The sequence below is a fragment of the Zootoca vivipara genome, chromosome 6 (genome assembly GCF_963506605.1).
Source record: "Zootoca vivipara chromosome 6, rZooViv1.1, whole genome shotgun sequence".
Taxonomy (NCBI): domain Eukaryota; kingdom Metazoa; phylum Chordata; class Lepidosauria; order Squamata; family Lacertidae; genus Zootoca; species Zootoca vivipara.
In genome coordinates, this window is record NC_083281.1 from 39,977,046 (window position 1) to 39,993,298 (window position 16,253).

Genomic DNA, 16,253 nt, shown 5'->3' on the forward strand with positions numbered 1-16,253 from the left:
AATCCAGAGCACTAGCAGGATCCAGTTCCAAACCTCTCCCATAGTATGTGTGATGCATGGTGCTACCAGAACAAGCCTTCATATGTGATAATTCAGGCTGGGTTCTCCTCCCCTTCCACCACTGTGTTCTGTGGTTAAGAAACTCAGGTTATGATCTTTATGAATCATCTTTCAGATTTAATACCTAAAGCTGTTTAGTCATAATTTTCAATTGCCCTGATGCTGATTTTTTAAAAAGAAAAGGGAAATCAAAGTCATGATTGCTGCTTTGCTTATTAAAAATACACCTGCCTGAATCATACCTTTTTTCTTTCTTTTTTGCAAAAATAGTCAAGTAAAGATTAATGTTATAATTTCCTCTCTGATTAAGGAAAATGTCAGGGGCTTCTAATCCAGTAAGCTTGGTTTAAAAAACCCAAAAAAACCTTAGACATAATAGTCTGAGTGTTTGCATGTTGTGTGCTTTAAAAGATAAATTTCCCAGAAGTCATTGCTCATTTGGAAGAGACACTAGGGGGTTCAGAACCAATTTCTTGTGTTATTTCTTAGAGACAGGTTTATGTTTAGACAGATGACAGAAGATGCTTGCAAAGGACAGGAGAGAGCTAAATTAAACCTTACTATTTCCCTTACCCTTTCCTTTATAGTTGTAAGGCTATAGCTGTGGGTGGAAGATGTATCTTAACCTTTTCCCATCCCTCTGTTTATCTACTCAAAACACCACATCCATCTGCTTTCCTCCCTGCAAGAGAAAGTTGATGAAATCCTCAGTTCCCAGAGTTCCTTAACAATCAGTCAGGGTCTTCTAATGACTTTGAGCACCCATAACATGGGGGAAGCCATGACTGTGAAATCATAGGTCTTTAAACATATAATGGAGATGAGACCTAACATTGGTTGCATCTCTTAATTTTTGAATACCCTGTATATTCTTCAGTGATGCATTGACCCTAATAGTTTACTTGGTGCCTTTTTGTTACTCTGGGAGAAACTCCTTCCTGGTATTTTTTGAAGATGCTAGCAAGGCATGTGCTAAATATGTACAGTCCAATGAAGATTCTATTGCCTGCTGTTTCAAGGCGATCTTAGAGAGGGTGAAAGACAGGAAATGAGTGGCAAAGAAGGAAACGGCGTAATTCTACTGATGTGGGTCATTCATCCTGTCATGATCTGGAGCTTCTGGAGAAAATTATTCCACCTGAATTTAGAGCAATTTACATGGAAAAGTATGCAAGAATAGCAGCATTGTGTTACCTTAAAATAACAACAACAACAATAATAATAATAAAATTTATACCCCGCCCATCTGGCTGGGTTTCCCCAGTCACTCTGGGCGGCTTCCAACAGAATAATAAAATAATCGATTAAAGACTAAAAGCCTCCCTAAACAGGGCTGCCTTCAAATGTCTTCTAAAAATCTGGTAGCTGTTTTTCTCTTTGACATCTGATGGGAGGGGCGTTCCACAGGGCAGGCTCCACTACCGAGAAGGCCCTCTGCCTGGTTCCCTGCAACTTGGCTTCTTGCAACAAGGGAACCGCCAGAAGGCCCTCAGTACTGGACCTCAGTGTCTGGGCAGAACGATGGGGGTGGAGACATGTTATTATATTATAAGTTTTAAAAGATAAAGTCCATTTTATCAGGTGCATATAGTGTAATCCTCTGGGGCGAGGGATTGAAAAAGGCTGTAAACATTGTGGGTGAAATTCCTTTGGGAGATTGAATTGTTCTTCCACTAATTTCGTAGCATTGCTCCCCCCCCCGATGTCTCCCCCCCATTGCAAATGGACTGACCTGTAGAAAAGTCTTGTTTTCTTGGCAGGCTGTAGTCCATCTTTTGCTGATCTCTCTTCCTTTTCATTACCTCTTTAGTCAAAAAGCAAATGGAGATGAAGTCCCGGGGTGTGAAATTGATGCCAAGTAAGGACACAAACCAGAAGACATCTGTGTGTAAGTTTCACCCACCGTTGCACGTCCAGTGAGAACTAGCGCCTTAAGCATTCCATGACTCTACAGCAATCTCCAGAACGTTGCCACTCTTTCTCCCGAGTTTTAATGCTTGTTATCCCCACCTCCTACCCTGCATTACCGTCTCACCTCCTTCTTCCGGTGCTCTGTTTGCAAGCACCTACTAACTGTCAAGATGCGGCCTGGATGGGTGGGAAGGGGAAAGTCATGTGTGTGCAATCTATAGTGTTAGCAATCCTGTGGAGGGCTTGGGGAGACTCGGATATCTCTGCTTTTTGTCACATACTCTATAGAGTCATCAAGATGCAAACACATTTTTTGACAACCAGATGTATTTGTCTAGCGTGAATGTAAGAGGACTTGGATCAGCGGTGAGGAAGCAAGCAACAAAAAAGCTGCAGTGACTCCACTGATAATCTGAAATGAGATCTTTCCTCTCTCCCATTCCTGGTCATTGAATTTCACTGTGCCTAACTTAAAGAAAAAGACAAAAGGAGAAAATAGTGATATTCACCACACTTATTCCGGATGTGCTTTTTAGTTTTTCACTAACTTTGCCTTTCTTTAAACAAACAACTTGCTAGAAACAGACCTAGAATAGACAGTTTGTTTTGTTCTGGGATTGTTCCTTTACTGAAGTTAGCAGACTCCTTTGGGTATTTTGTGTGTGTGTGTGTGATCTTTTGTTTGTACATATGATCCTTTACACACACAAAAAGCATTAGATGCACTCCTTTGATAGGTATTTGAATTCGAAGTGGAGCAATCCTTGGGTGTGGATTCCCTCCATAGAATTGCATTGGAATGGAAACCGAGCTGGGATTTTGCAGTTGGATGTCAAAAGTGGATTTAGAGGAGAATGATCGGTTCAGATGCATTGGGCATTGGGCATTGGGCCAAGAGGGCGCCAGAGGGGGCGCTGAAACAATGATGAACAGTGGAAGACGAGAGAGCCTGGACACAGCCAAGTTTTGGCATCACTGAAATTTTAAAGCACAAAGTCTGCTGGAAATGGATAGAAACAGTGCAAGAGTGGGCATCTGGTAGTGTGAATTGCTGGGCAGGAAATGTTTGTGTCATTCCTAGACAGGACCAGAAGTGCCTCTAATGTAGGATCAGAACTAAAAACTCACCTGGTTCCTTGGGTCAATACTGTCATCTTTCAAGGCAGTATGGGGAAAGGTTACTTGTGCTATTTGTGTGGTTCCGTAGCGTTATGGGATGCAGACTGCTTTAAAGTAATTCCATTTGGGCATTTGTATCAGAGAGAGAGAGAGAGAGTAGGAAAAAACCAGAGTGGTTTTGAATTGCTCTTTCAAATGGCATTCTATGCTTTTGCTCATTTGTGGCATCTGAGCTGTGATTGCACAAACTGGCTGTAGTTTGGCTAGTGGATGAAGAGCAGGATGTAGAGTTAAAGGAACATTCTCAAGGTGAAGGGGTAATAATACCCAGTTCAGATGGTGACATAAAATTTGATTTTGATCTAGTCCAACTTATTTGGCTGGGAATATTGCTATTAACTACTCAGCCCCACCTGTGCTCTGTTATGTGCTATCTATTTCACATGGTTGTCTGTGTGGATAGTGGGACTCTTAAGAGATTGATGAGCAAGGAAGAGACAGCAGCTGAGAGATAAGCTATAGTTGTGACGGATTGTGTGTGTTTAACATGGCAGAGTAAGTCACAGTGTCTGTTTCTTCAACACAGATTCATCTGAAGCAGCACAATAGCTTATATTGGAACACATTCGGTTTCCCTCCGCTTTGGCAATACAAAGCAAAATTAAATAATAATTTGTGCTCTTAATTGTGTTGTAAGGCACTGACTAGGCATCTTGCAACCAAGTAACTCTTAAATCAGATATTTAGTTCAGTGACACACCATCTTCTCAACGTGCCATGGGTCTTTCTAAAAATGTAGGAAGTTTAAGAATAAAAATATAATATGCTGCTTCTTGATCTTCTCAGCCCAGTTTGTATCAGGAGCCAAAATTCCAAACTATTTCTTCCCAAATAGATGTGAAGGTGATTGTCCACTACTCCAATATAGTTTTTGCAATAACTGCTAATGCAAGGTGCAATCAGATTTTGGCTTTCTGGGTCCTCTCCTCCATAGCAGCAATGATTCCTGCAGACATATTCCTAGCGGCAAGAGAGTTTGTTCCGCATGTCCACATAGGAAGTTCCAGCATCCGTCTCCTTAGGGGGACCACATCTTGTCTACAAGCAGCTGTCTAACCTGACTCCCAGTTTAAGAAGAACAAGAACTAAAAGAATGATTCATTCCAAAGGCTTTAATATTGAGATTGGTGTGATACCTATGCAAATCTCTGGTCTATGCCGCAGCAGGCAATACACATAGTTAATCCAAGGTACACAGGTAATCTAAGCCCTCAAAGCATAGACTGTTGATCCAACACTGGCACACCCCTTGCTGTATTTTATAGACGAGGAATGGGGTGGGCTCAACATAATGCAGTGAGTGGTTCTGCTCCTTAGCAAGCAATCTAGCAAGAACCAGCCAGTAGCCTAATGAGCTGAAGACTAAGATTGTCTAGCACCTGGATGTGCCAAGGGCCTCTCCAAGACATTGTGTTGAGTAAGATAGGGTCCACTTTCATGTACACTTCCATGTGCAGAAGCTGAATGAAGTGGCAATTGAACCTTTCTTCAGTGCTGGTGATAGTACAGTACCCCAGGATAACGGGCTAGTTTAGTGTATGTGCGGCATACACAACTCTGCCCACTTCACTACTAGCTGCTCCCCCATTCTCCAGCATCTGCAGCCCAAGGTGGCTGCCTGACTCTGTCTAATAGTAGGACCAGCTTTGAATGGATCTGTACAGAGAGTAGTCTGCATGTCAACCAAAGAATGGATTTGTTTAAATAGAACTGTGAAGTGGCATTTTTAAAATGAAGACATGAATTTTAAGTATACGGGAGGAGAAAAGGCCTCCTAGCGACAGACAACCAGGCTTTGATCTTATGCTTCTCAAGTGTGCATTGCCACTTGGTGAGCCATTTTTTGCAATTTAAGAGAGTTGCTGGTGATGTGTATGCCTGCTGTTCAAGGGGAGGGTGGTTAGCAATCCTTCTCAGTGCTTTTGTCCAACCATGCTAAGAACCTGTGGGGCACCAAACTAAATTTCAGTTCATACATAACAACAAATTGCTTGTTGTTGCTAAAGGCATGAGCCTCAGGCTCACATGCACCCCCTTCCTCCTTCCTTCACATACAGGTGGAGGAAATGTAAAGTATTTCATCAAAGTTCATCAGAAACAGGCATTTGCTATCTGAAAATAGAAGACTGTGTTCTATACAAAGCACAGCAAGTTAACAAACCAAAATAGAAAACACTTTGATCCAGGTTCAATACTTTTCTTGGTTAACTGAATTTGTACAAACCACAGTTTCCTTGTTTGGATGCAACAGAAACTTCAGGTTGTTACAAACTCTGATGAGCAGCATTAAATCTTCTGCACATGTATGTAACGTGAGGAGGAGGAGCACACAAACCTAAAATGCATTGTGTTGCCATGACATGAAACAATGATTTATTGGTACAGTACTTCTGAATCAGTCTAAACCAGGGATGGGAAACCAGTTGCCCTATAGATATTGTTAGACTACAATGTACATTAATAGGTAATATGTAGCAAACTCTAGGACTTGAGCAAGCTTCCAAGGAAAGCAGATTGCAACCAACAGATTTCAGTGTTCACAACCAAGCTAGTATATACTCATGCAGGGCCTGATGACTACCAGCATTTCAAGGGCCATTTCAGGGAATTTAAAAGACCAGTTTTCTTGCTGTTGAATGGCCTCGGGTTATCGGCCTTTGCCAGGGAGAATCTCTACAAGAGAGAACAGAGGTGGGTGGACCAATTCAAATTTTGGAAAGACTTTTTCAATCTGGTGGATTTCATGTCTATGGATCCTCCCAGTCCTGGCTCCATGTTAAGATGAACAATTCATGCAGTGTGTGTGTGTGTCAAGTTGGTAGTGTTCTTTGGATCCTGACAGTTGTGTTCCTACACTCTTGCTTGGTTGTGTACATATTCCTGAGAAGGGTTAAGATCGATAGTCCTATCTTCTGACCTCCACACAGGCAGCCTCCCCCCCCCCCAACACCCAGTTGTGTATGTGAAACCTTAGAATAGTTTATCATGGAATTGGTTGAGGCCCTTAACACAAATGCCCTCTGTTTATTCACAGCCATGTCCTTTTGTGTTTTCCACGTGTTTTGTTGTACATCTGCCAAACAATATAAAACAAAACAACAGAGTCTTTGAGGAATAACTGGCCAAAGCCAGGCTTTTTTAATGGGAGGGTCCGTTTTCTTTTAACTAAAGATCCTGCTTCCCCAGACAGTAAGAAACTCATTTATATTCTAGCTGATATTAAAAGACAACCCCTCATTGAATGGAATCTCTCCCCCCCCCCCGAGGAAAAAACGGATCAATTATCCCTTTATTAATGCTGTGTACAGAGGATTGACGAGGGTTTGCCTGGCCTTTGAATAGCTGAAGTAAATTATCACAGCAAACAATGAAACCATAATTGGATACATTTAACACAGAACTGTGAATTGGCAAATTGTATTTATTTATTTTGCAGAGGAGAGATTGACTAGCTAGAATCTAGAAGGAGAAGACACCTACTCCCCCCCCCCCAATCTGTATGCACTTTGGACTGTCCTTCAGGCTGACACAGGTGGTTGGTCTAAGAGACGAGGACAGGATTCATGTTGGTGTCTAGGCAGGGTGAGGGACCCTTTTCCAGCCTGAAGACTGCTTTCCCTTCTGGGTAACTTTCTGAGGGTCATCCAGCCCAATCCCCTGCAGTGGAGGAATCTTTCGTCCAACATGGGTCTTGAACCCACAACCCTGAGATTAAGAGTCTCATATTCTACCGACTGAGCTATCCCAGCTCATAGTCTGATTTGGAGTCACTTCTGAATCTACGTTTCTGGCTTGTTTCTCTCTAATTAATTAATTTATTATTAGAGTTATAGCCCATCTTTTCTCCAAGGAGCTCAACTATGGTATACACAGTTCTCTCCCCTCCATTTTATGCTCACAATGGCCCTGTGAGGTAGGCTAGGCTGTGACTGGCCCAAGGTCACCCAGTGAACTTCATGGTCAGGTGGGGACTAGAACCCTAGTCTCCCAGGTCCTAGCCTGACACTCTTAACCACTATACCACACTTGCTCCTAAACAAACCAACTATGAGTGATAACCAAAGCTTGTTCTAGACTTATCACTCATGTTTTGTTTGAAGAAAACAAATTATGGACATAACACTAAGCCAGAGCATGGCTTGTTTCCTGATAGTGTGGCGGCAGCAGAAGGAGCTGGGAAGGGGCAAAGCAATCACAATTTAAGGAGCAAGGCACCAGCACACTCCACATTCACATTATACCATAGTTTATTTTAACTATGGTATAATGTGACATGCAAACAGAGCCACGGTGTCTTGACTGTCTTGATTTCCAACCATCCAACCAGGGTCCATCGGAGATGGAAAGAAATTATTATTATTATTATTATTATTATTATTATTATTATTATTATTACTATTAACATTTCTATACTACCCTTCACTTCATCTGAGGATCACAGGGTGGTTTACAATATAAAAACAAAACTGCGTAATATAGTAACTAACAAAAACACCCCCCACCCCACCCCCACACAAACTATCAACTCCTGCTCTTCATTGTCATCTGCATTGTTCTCAGCTGGATCTTCTCCTTCCTGCCAAGGAGTCATTTGGTGACTTCTGGCAGTCAAATCTGCATTCCTACAGTGACTCTGAGCTGCCACCTTTGCTTTTGAGGAGCAATCCTAGACCTAGAGAGAACAAGGGATCAAGGCAGGGCTTATGATGTGGTTGGAAGGGTTAATGGTGGTGAGTCTGGGTCAAGTAAAATCCTGACACCTTCTCATGGTTATTGTGATCTACACTGACAGTGATGCAGTAGTAGTATTGGGTTGCATTGGTGTTCTCTTGTTTCCCTGACAATATGATGATTGCTTCACCATCACAGAGTGATGGTGGCTGATACAGGGAGGGGAGAGAAAGCAGTGGCCAGAGAGGGTGGGACCCACAACACTCACTCAAATATCTAAATGTGCCTATGGGCCTAAGAAAGGTTGGTGACTGGAACCAAATGGGTGGACCAAGCATGTGATCAGTGGCTTCTAAATAATCTAGCTGATGGTTATGGTGCTTCCACAGAAAAAGGTGTTGCGTCCATATGTGGTAGCTGCAAGGAAATTGTTTCCCGCCTGGATGATGAGCCCATCCTTGTATATGGATGTGGCATTCCAAGTCTACCTTTCACCTTCTGCAGCAATTGTTTTGATTCATGTATACAGAAATGGTTTATGGACTGGGCCTTCAACGCAATGTGCTTGAAAAGAAGGACCAGAGAGGTGATACTCTGGGTTCATAAAATGTTGTGGTTCATAGGACGACCAGCAGGTTGGTTGTATGAATGGTTCATTCCATAGGGAAATGTATGTGTGGGCAATGCACAGAACTGAAGAGCCCTCCTTCAAGGGTTTCAAGATGGAGTGATGGATCTGTGCCCCACAAGGCAGAAATTGGGGAGGATGGATGATAGGGTTTCCTAAGGGAGGTGGTGGGGGTGAGCCTCCTATTACAGAAGCGAAAAAAGAGGCAACGTTAATACTTTTTAAGAATATCAGCCATAAAGGGATGTTACCTTTTTTTAAAAAAAAAATGAGTTGTTGAGGTCTTTTTTCATATTTGTGCTCATGGGGCTTGTGTCTTGTTTCTAAGAATACAGATGCACTCACAATACAAGGATGAATGCTGATAATACTGCTTCAATCTTTATCCCACCATAGCAACTGAGGGTTGCTCCACACACCATGATCACCATCATCATCATTACTAGTGTGCATTCAGAAAACATTGTGCACCTCTCAAAGTGAAATGTGTGAACATGGCAAGGTCTTCTAGGCTGAGTCAGGAAAGCAGTTCATCCAAGTCAGCAAAATTGAAAGTCGGGGTCTGGCAGTCAAGGTGGGAGCTGTCTATCAGTACCAGCAGAGTTACTGAAAGCCAGAGGGTGGGCCTTGGGGAACAAGTTTTGAACACAGTGGGATGGAGTTTCCCAAATGTTGCTAGGATTAAAAACCTGGAAGTGAGATGATAGATGATAGATAGATAGATAGATAGATAGATAGATAGATGATAGATGTTTTGTGACCTCAGTGCATTCTAAGGATGACCTGATCCCAGCCTCTCCCAGTCTCACTATGTGCTGGGGTCTGTGATATGGCTGTCCTCTAAAGAGATATTGTCTGATTCTGAGTGCAGGCACAGCCTGTCAGAAACATATGTGGTTACAAGCCTATGTATCTTGCCAAGTACTGTTGTCCCAAAGCCAACACTGACCATGGCTCCCTGTTGAGGGCTCACTCTGTGGCATACCTGTTCTTTTCATCATTTGTTATGACCGTTGGTACCCATTCTTCTCCAATGATCTTTGGGGTTCTGCTGAGACCAATGGACACATAGTATAGACGTGTGTGTGATTTAGTTAGCCACACAGCAGTGGGAACTGGGCACGCTTATTCCTTTTTCATGCTCTGTGACTTTTCCATTCATTGCTAAAGAACTTTCACATTCTTCTTCACCTACCCACACAGTGCAATGTCAGAAAATTAAGCTGCATCAAATAACAGAAGGGTTGGAGGAAATAAAGCAATGACGATGAAGATGCATGGCATTTATGCAGTAGAAACTATTTGTTTCTTTGTTTATTACTTTGGGTTTTTTTTTAAAGGAAGCTGGTGTATGCAGTTGAAAGACCAACAAATTTTCTCTCAATCTCATTTCATCCTGGTTTGATCCCTGCTGTGTGTGTTTGTGGCCAAGAGTGCAAGACTGCAGTGGGTGGGATGGAGTTAATCGTTGTCCGGTTGACTTTTCTTTATCTTCTGCTAATAGGAAGAGGCTTGCTCTGTTGCAGATTGCCCCACATTCAAACTAAATCACCAACTTTGGAACACTGCAACCAGCTTCTGACCTCTTCTCCCTTCATATCTCTGCACACTTTTGATGTCACACTCTACAACTATTTATTTATTTATTTATTTATTTATTTACTTATTTTTTTAGCTGTGTCTTTTTCATTCACATCTGCGTCTTGGTGATGGTGGGCTTTTTACAAATATTCTGTGTCATTCCACAGGTGTCCTTTTAAATAGCTGGTTCTGGAAATGTGCCCTTTAATTTGGGGGATTTGTGTGTATGTGTGAGAGAGATAGGCAAAACATGTTCCGCATCGGGGTGGGGGGCAGCGATGAGTGGATCTCAGAGGGTGCTGCCTAGACTGAGCTAAATTAAGTCTTTCCATTGCACATACTCCCTTAGTAGACATGTAACGATTTTGTTGCTTTTTTTAAAAAAGGGGGAACATACAACTCAAATGCATTCCAATTTGTAATATCCCATTTTCTCTTCACATTCTCCAACAGAGTTGATTTTTTTTAAAAAAAATGATTCTGTCTTCTATTCTATCTCTGTATATGCTGTTTTTTTGCTTTGTAGTAACACAGGTTGGTGTGTCCCAGGGACATAACATGTGTCCAGACCCTGGGATTCCAGACCAAGGCAAAAGGATAGGCAATGATTTCAGGTAAGAATTTGTTTATCTGTCCCCCAACTCTACTGGTGTGTGTGTGTGTGTGTGTGTGCATGTGTGCTTCAGTCTTCATCAGGCCCTGCAGATGTTTCAGCAAATAACTGCTCTTGATTCTTTGAAAGTCCATTCAGAACAGATCAGAGATAGAAGCTTCTTCACCCTATGTGCAGTTAGCTTCTGTAATTGGCTGCTGCAAGGGTGGTTACAGATATGGTCTAGAAGGCTTTGAAAAAGGAGTTAGACAAATTTGTGGAGGGGAGTTTTACTGACAGCGATTAAGCATGATTGTTACGTAGAATCCTTACAAGAAGAGGCAATTTGCTTTGAATATCAGTTGCAATGGGCAAGGGCATGGCTAGGGAATGCTGTTGCCTTCGTGCCCAGCTTTTTCCGAGAAAAAATAGCTGGCTGGTGTTGGAAACAGGATGGAGTGTGTACTGGCAGGGATTGACCTAAAAATGTTGGGAGATGTCTAGCTCCTGTCCCAGAACACAATGACAGTGGCACTAATGTCAAAGTAAAAAGAGATTTTTATTCAAGCCTAACCCTAACCCACAGTCCTTTATTGGGTTTTTACATATTACAAAAGAGAAAACCTTGACACTATCATAAGATTGTTCTGTGAACCGCCCTGAGACCTCCTGGTATAGGGTGGTATATAAATTCAAAAAATAATAAAAAATAATGATAAGACATTACTACCAAAAAAAAACCCCTACCAAAAAACTCAAACACCCACCCACTTTACAGAGATAAATAGGACCCAGATGCTATATTGCAATCCAAGGTGCAATGTAAACATGCCAACACAATTAATATAAACTTAATAAACTGTCAAAAGCAGTGCTTGAATATTTAGATACTTTCTTCCCCTTCTGTTACCTTTTTACAAAATACAAAATTTCTAACTAGCAGCTACAGGAAAAAAATAGATTAAATATTTTCCCTTCCAAAATTTTGCTTTTGTCCACCTAGCCACAATAAGATCAATAAGAAGTTCCTTGTTCTTTTAAAATCTATTTGGACCATCAAACAGTTTCAATAATGCCAAGCTTGGGGTAAGCATATAGTGGTACAGGTTCAGTAGCAAGCACAAGGTCCAGGAGTCAAGAGTTCAGAGTACATGAGCAAGGCAAGAGATTCAGAACCAAACAGAAGCTATGAAGATGTCCCAACAGTTTGACATGCCCCTCCCTCCAAGCTTTCAAAGTTGAGGTAGGACGTGTTCACTCATAAGACCTTCACCCTATGGAGCTCCCATGCATGCACCTGCCCACTCCTCCTGGGTGAGCACAGCTGATCCCACTTATAAAAGCAGCACCAGGCACAATACCCTGCCCCTTTATATCCAGCTCTTCTTCAGTTCCTCCCTCTGGCTGGTAGAGTCATCCCTCACTGCCTAATAAGTCTCTGTACTCCACAGGAGGGGGGGGGTGGCAAGAGCAGGCAGCTCTGCTCCCCCCCCGGCTGTCTAGAGTTACAAGGGACCCCCATCTGCTCTCTCTTGGTCCTTCTTCTCTTCTGTCTGGGGCTGCCATAACCATGGGCTTATGACAGGAGACCACAGTGGAGAGCATGAAGAAGACGCTGACCTTGTGAGCAGCAGCTATCGAAAAGGTAAAAATTGTATGCCAGGGTTAATTAGGAAAGGGATTGAAAATGGATTTGTCACTATCATAATCCCATTATGCAAATCTGTGGTGTGACCACCATTGGAATACTGTGTACATTTCTGGTTAACTCAGTTCACAAAGGATATGGGGGGGGGCTCAGAAAAAGAGCATTCAAAAATATCAAGGGGCTGGAGCAACTCCCCTTTGAGGAAAGGTTACAACAATTGGGACGTGTTAGGGGAAAAAAGCGAGAAAGAGAACATGATCAAGATGTATACGGATGTTGGAGAATCTCCCCCCCCCCCGAACTCTCATAAGACTATATAACTCATGGACAGCTGAATGCTGGGAGATCCAGGACTTCTTTACACAGCACATAGTTAAAAGTATAAGATTAGCTTCCACAAGATGTAGTGATGTCCACAAACTTGCATGGCTTTAAATTCACGGAGGAAAAAGCTGTCAGTGGTTACTAGTCACAGTGGCTATATTTTCTACCCACATTGTTGGAGGCAATATGTCTCTGAAGCTTGTTGAGAAGACTCATAATTGGTGAGTGGGGTGGTTGGCAATTGTGAGAACAGGATGCAGGACTAGATGGGCATTTGGGCTGATCCAGCAGGACTCTTCAGCAGGAGTCAACAACATACTTCATAATGTTCTTTTTTCTGCACACACACACACATAATATTTCTGTTATCAGCTGCCCATGCAAAATGGGTGGAAAACAAATCTCATTCAGTTGAACAAAGTGGATTATTACATAAGGAGTGATTCATAGATGGATCTGTTGTGAAAATGATTAAGGTAACCGAAGAATGTGCTATTTCATGATGAGATGAGATTCTGCACTATTATTAACATGCTGACCTCTTCCAATCTGAATTGAGCCTTGCAACCTCATTGCACCCATGTTTCCTTCAAGCGCAAGCATGGTTGATCTCATCTGCAGTTACTTTCAAGAAACTGCTTAGGATTGCAGCTCAACATGGGGACCACACTACCATGAATCCATAGGTTGGATGTGTAGGCACCTACAATCAGATATGTGGTGTCTCTCAGCCCACACCAAAGCCCCACTGATCCACACAGCTCTCTTAATTGCTTAGGAGTGTCACAGGAGAAATGTTATATTTGTTTTCCTCCCACTCCATCACTTTTCAAACTCTCTGATGAGTCTTTCCACATCGCTGTGTCTGCTGAATGGCCTCTGTGAGGGGCAGAGGACTTTGGGATATGTTCAAGGCCAGCCCCATAGGGTGAAGGTCTTCAGGATTGGTGAGGTCTGTTATAAAGCTGGGGGAGAAACTAGTCTGGTTCAATTTTTTATGTTAACCTGCATTGTTTGTACTTCCCAAACCAGTACACAAACCCAAATATAGCTGTTTTATGGGTTATGTGTTATTTTAAAAGTGTTATTAAAATGTGTGTAATGAAAGTGTGCACTGAAATGTGTACATTAGTGAATAAAAAGTACAAAAAAATCATAATACTAGGGGAACCTTTGTAAAAATTGGCAAATGTGTATTAGGAAAAATGTGCACAAAAATGCATATATGAGCTGATAAAAAAAATCAATACATCCTTAACTGGTGTGTAAGTGGAATGAACTGAATGGGGGGGCAGGGGGGGGACTGAGAGTCTGAGAAAGCTGGAATCGACAGAATTTTCCTTTTTGAGTGCCCCAGATGAAAAGGGACTTCCCTCACTTCAAAATAAAAGTGCACTCTAGAATGTGGCAACACACTCCTACACCCTACAATGTATTGCAGCAGATGGCTGGTAGTGTTAAGTTGTAGTTTTCTGGGAGCTGTCCAATGTCAATGATCATCTCATTGGTCAATTCCTAAGAACATTCTATGGAGCTGCAGTGTTCCCCAGAAGAGAGTGTGAAAACCAGTGCATTATAGTTCTGTTCTTCATGTGATTCGTCCCAAGCATCCTCTCACCTGTCCACTTATGGGTTTGCTTGTTTGCCTTCAGAACACACAGTTTTCTACTCCCTATCACATTCCACAGTAGTTGCAGCTATAGATTGCTCTACCAACCCCTGAGCTGGTTGGGGCTCTGACATTTGAAATGGGAACCTCGGAATCTGGGGTTGTGGACCCCGAACTGAAGAACACTCCTTTTGGGTCTCTTTCTTGGAATGGCTGCCTGTAGTGCAAATGCTATCTTGGTGATTTGCTGTAGGGTTTGGGGAACTTCCTGATGCCCTCCAGATGTTTTGGACTGCAACTCCTATCATAGTTGCAGAAGTTATAGGGCACCAGGTTGGCAAAGGCTGGTGTAAACAATATCCCTGTGTTGTGTTTAGGGCCTTGCCATGTCCATAGGTAAGCAGGCTTGTGCTTTTAGCATCGCTCCTAAGGTCCCCACTCCTTTCTCCAACAACCACATGCCATGTGCACTTGCCTTTGTGAAATTATAACACCTGCAGGGGCTTTGCACAGTCAGGAGACCTACACATCCAGGTGTCCCTATGCTAGTGCCTTGTGAAGCCAGTTGTTAGTCCACCACACCTCAGCTTGTGTGATGTATCAGAAGGCTCTTCAGAGATTTCCTGCTCCCAGAAGAACAGCTTCTTCCAGAGCCTCCAGTTAAGGGGAAAACTCCTCTCCCACACAGTTCAAAGTAACAATGTGTTTATTGCCTCCAGATATAAGACAAAGCTAATATACTATATGCAGGTAGGTAGCCATGTTGGTCTGACGTGGTCGAAACAAACAAACAAACAAAACAATTCCTTCCAGTAGCACCTTAGAGACCAACTAAGTTTGTCATAGGTCTGAGCTTTTGTGTGCATGCACACTTCTTCAGATACTATATGCAGTTATTCTGGTCTTTGAAGTAAAGATACTTATGTACAGATCCACTAACACTACCACCATGCTAGCTAAGGCTGCTGTGTAAAACCAAACCCACAGCCTCTTCCTCTGACTCTCACAGATTCAGAACCTGACAGCAAATAGGACACAGGACATGAGAAAGGAAACACCCTAGAGACTGGTGTTGCTATGGTAACCCAGTGCATCTCAGAACATGCAGACATGGGGGATGTGCCACTCCGCACATGAGACCAAGCGCTGTGTAATTTAGCATGTTGTCCACATTACACCAACACCCTCCTTATGACCTCCAGAAGATGCTTCCATGTTGAAATTTCACTGTGCACAACACACGTGGTTGTCGCAGAAAGTAATAGTGAAATGGGGTGGGGATCTCAACATGGCAAGCCCAGGCACTTGAGTAACATGGTGAGGAAAAAGAAACGGAAATACTCACCAGTCGCCACAGTGGGGTCTGTGCTAAAGTTTCCTATAGGCTGCATGTGTCCTTAGAGATAGTAGTTTCTATGTAATTTTTTTAGTATGGCCACAACTGTTTACAGAGAGTTATTCCATATAATGTAATTTTCACTTCTTTTAGAAATCACTCTTCTGTTTCCCCCTTCTACCCTTTTGTTTCAGTGTCTCTTGAAAATGAGTTATCCCTGTATGTAGGAGCCCTCAGTGAAGGGTTGATGTGGGATTTGAACCCACAGCTGCATACACACCATATAGTTAAAAGCACCCCCCCCAAAAAAAGAATAATGGGAGCTGTAGTTTGTTAAGGGTGCTGTGAATTATGGTTCTGCAAGGGGTAAACTACAGTTCCCATGATCCTTTGGGCAGGAGATTACTTTATGTGTATGACGAGTACACAGCCCAAGTCACTCACACACACCTGAATTCCTGATGACTGCACAGCTAATTTTTCCCAGGCCACAAATACTCATGCACATTAGCTGATGGCTAAAATATAAAGTGGCAATGGCTTTCCTTGTGTGAATTGAAAAGCTGCATGGATTTAACAATCACAGATCAAATACCAGAATCAGTCAGAGCTTACATCCCAACCCAAGCAAAGTGTTTCTCAATCCAGACAAGTGGCTGGCACCAGTAGTTGTCAAGCTACAGATGTGTATGTGTGAACCAACCCCTTTGATGG

At 42.6% G+C, this 16,253-nt stretch overlaps 1 protein-coding gene across 1 annotated transcript in view; it reads left to right on the forward strand.

Annotated features, from left to right (window-relative positions):
* Positions 1 to 16,253, forward strand: part of CSMD2 (CUB and Sushi multiple domains 2) — a 495,411-nt gene that overhangs the window by 257,811 nt on the left and 221,347 nt on the right. The window contains exons 7-8 of the mRNA XM_035120356.2: positions 1,871 to 1,948; positions 10,557 to 10,644. Of these exons, the coding sequence (XP_034976247.2) occupies positions 1,871 to 1,948; positions 10,557 to 10,644 (166 nt within the window). The remainder of the gene's footprint in view (positions 1 to 1,870; positions 1,949 to 10,556; positions 10,645 to 16,253) is intronic.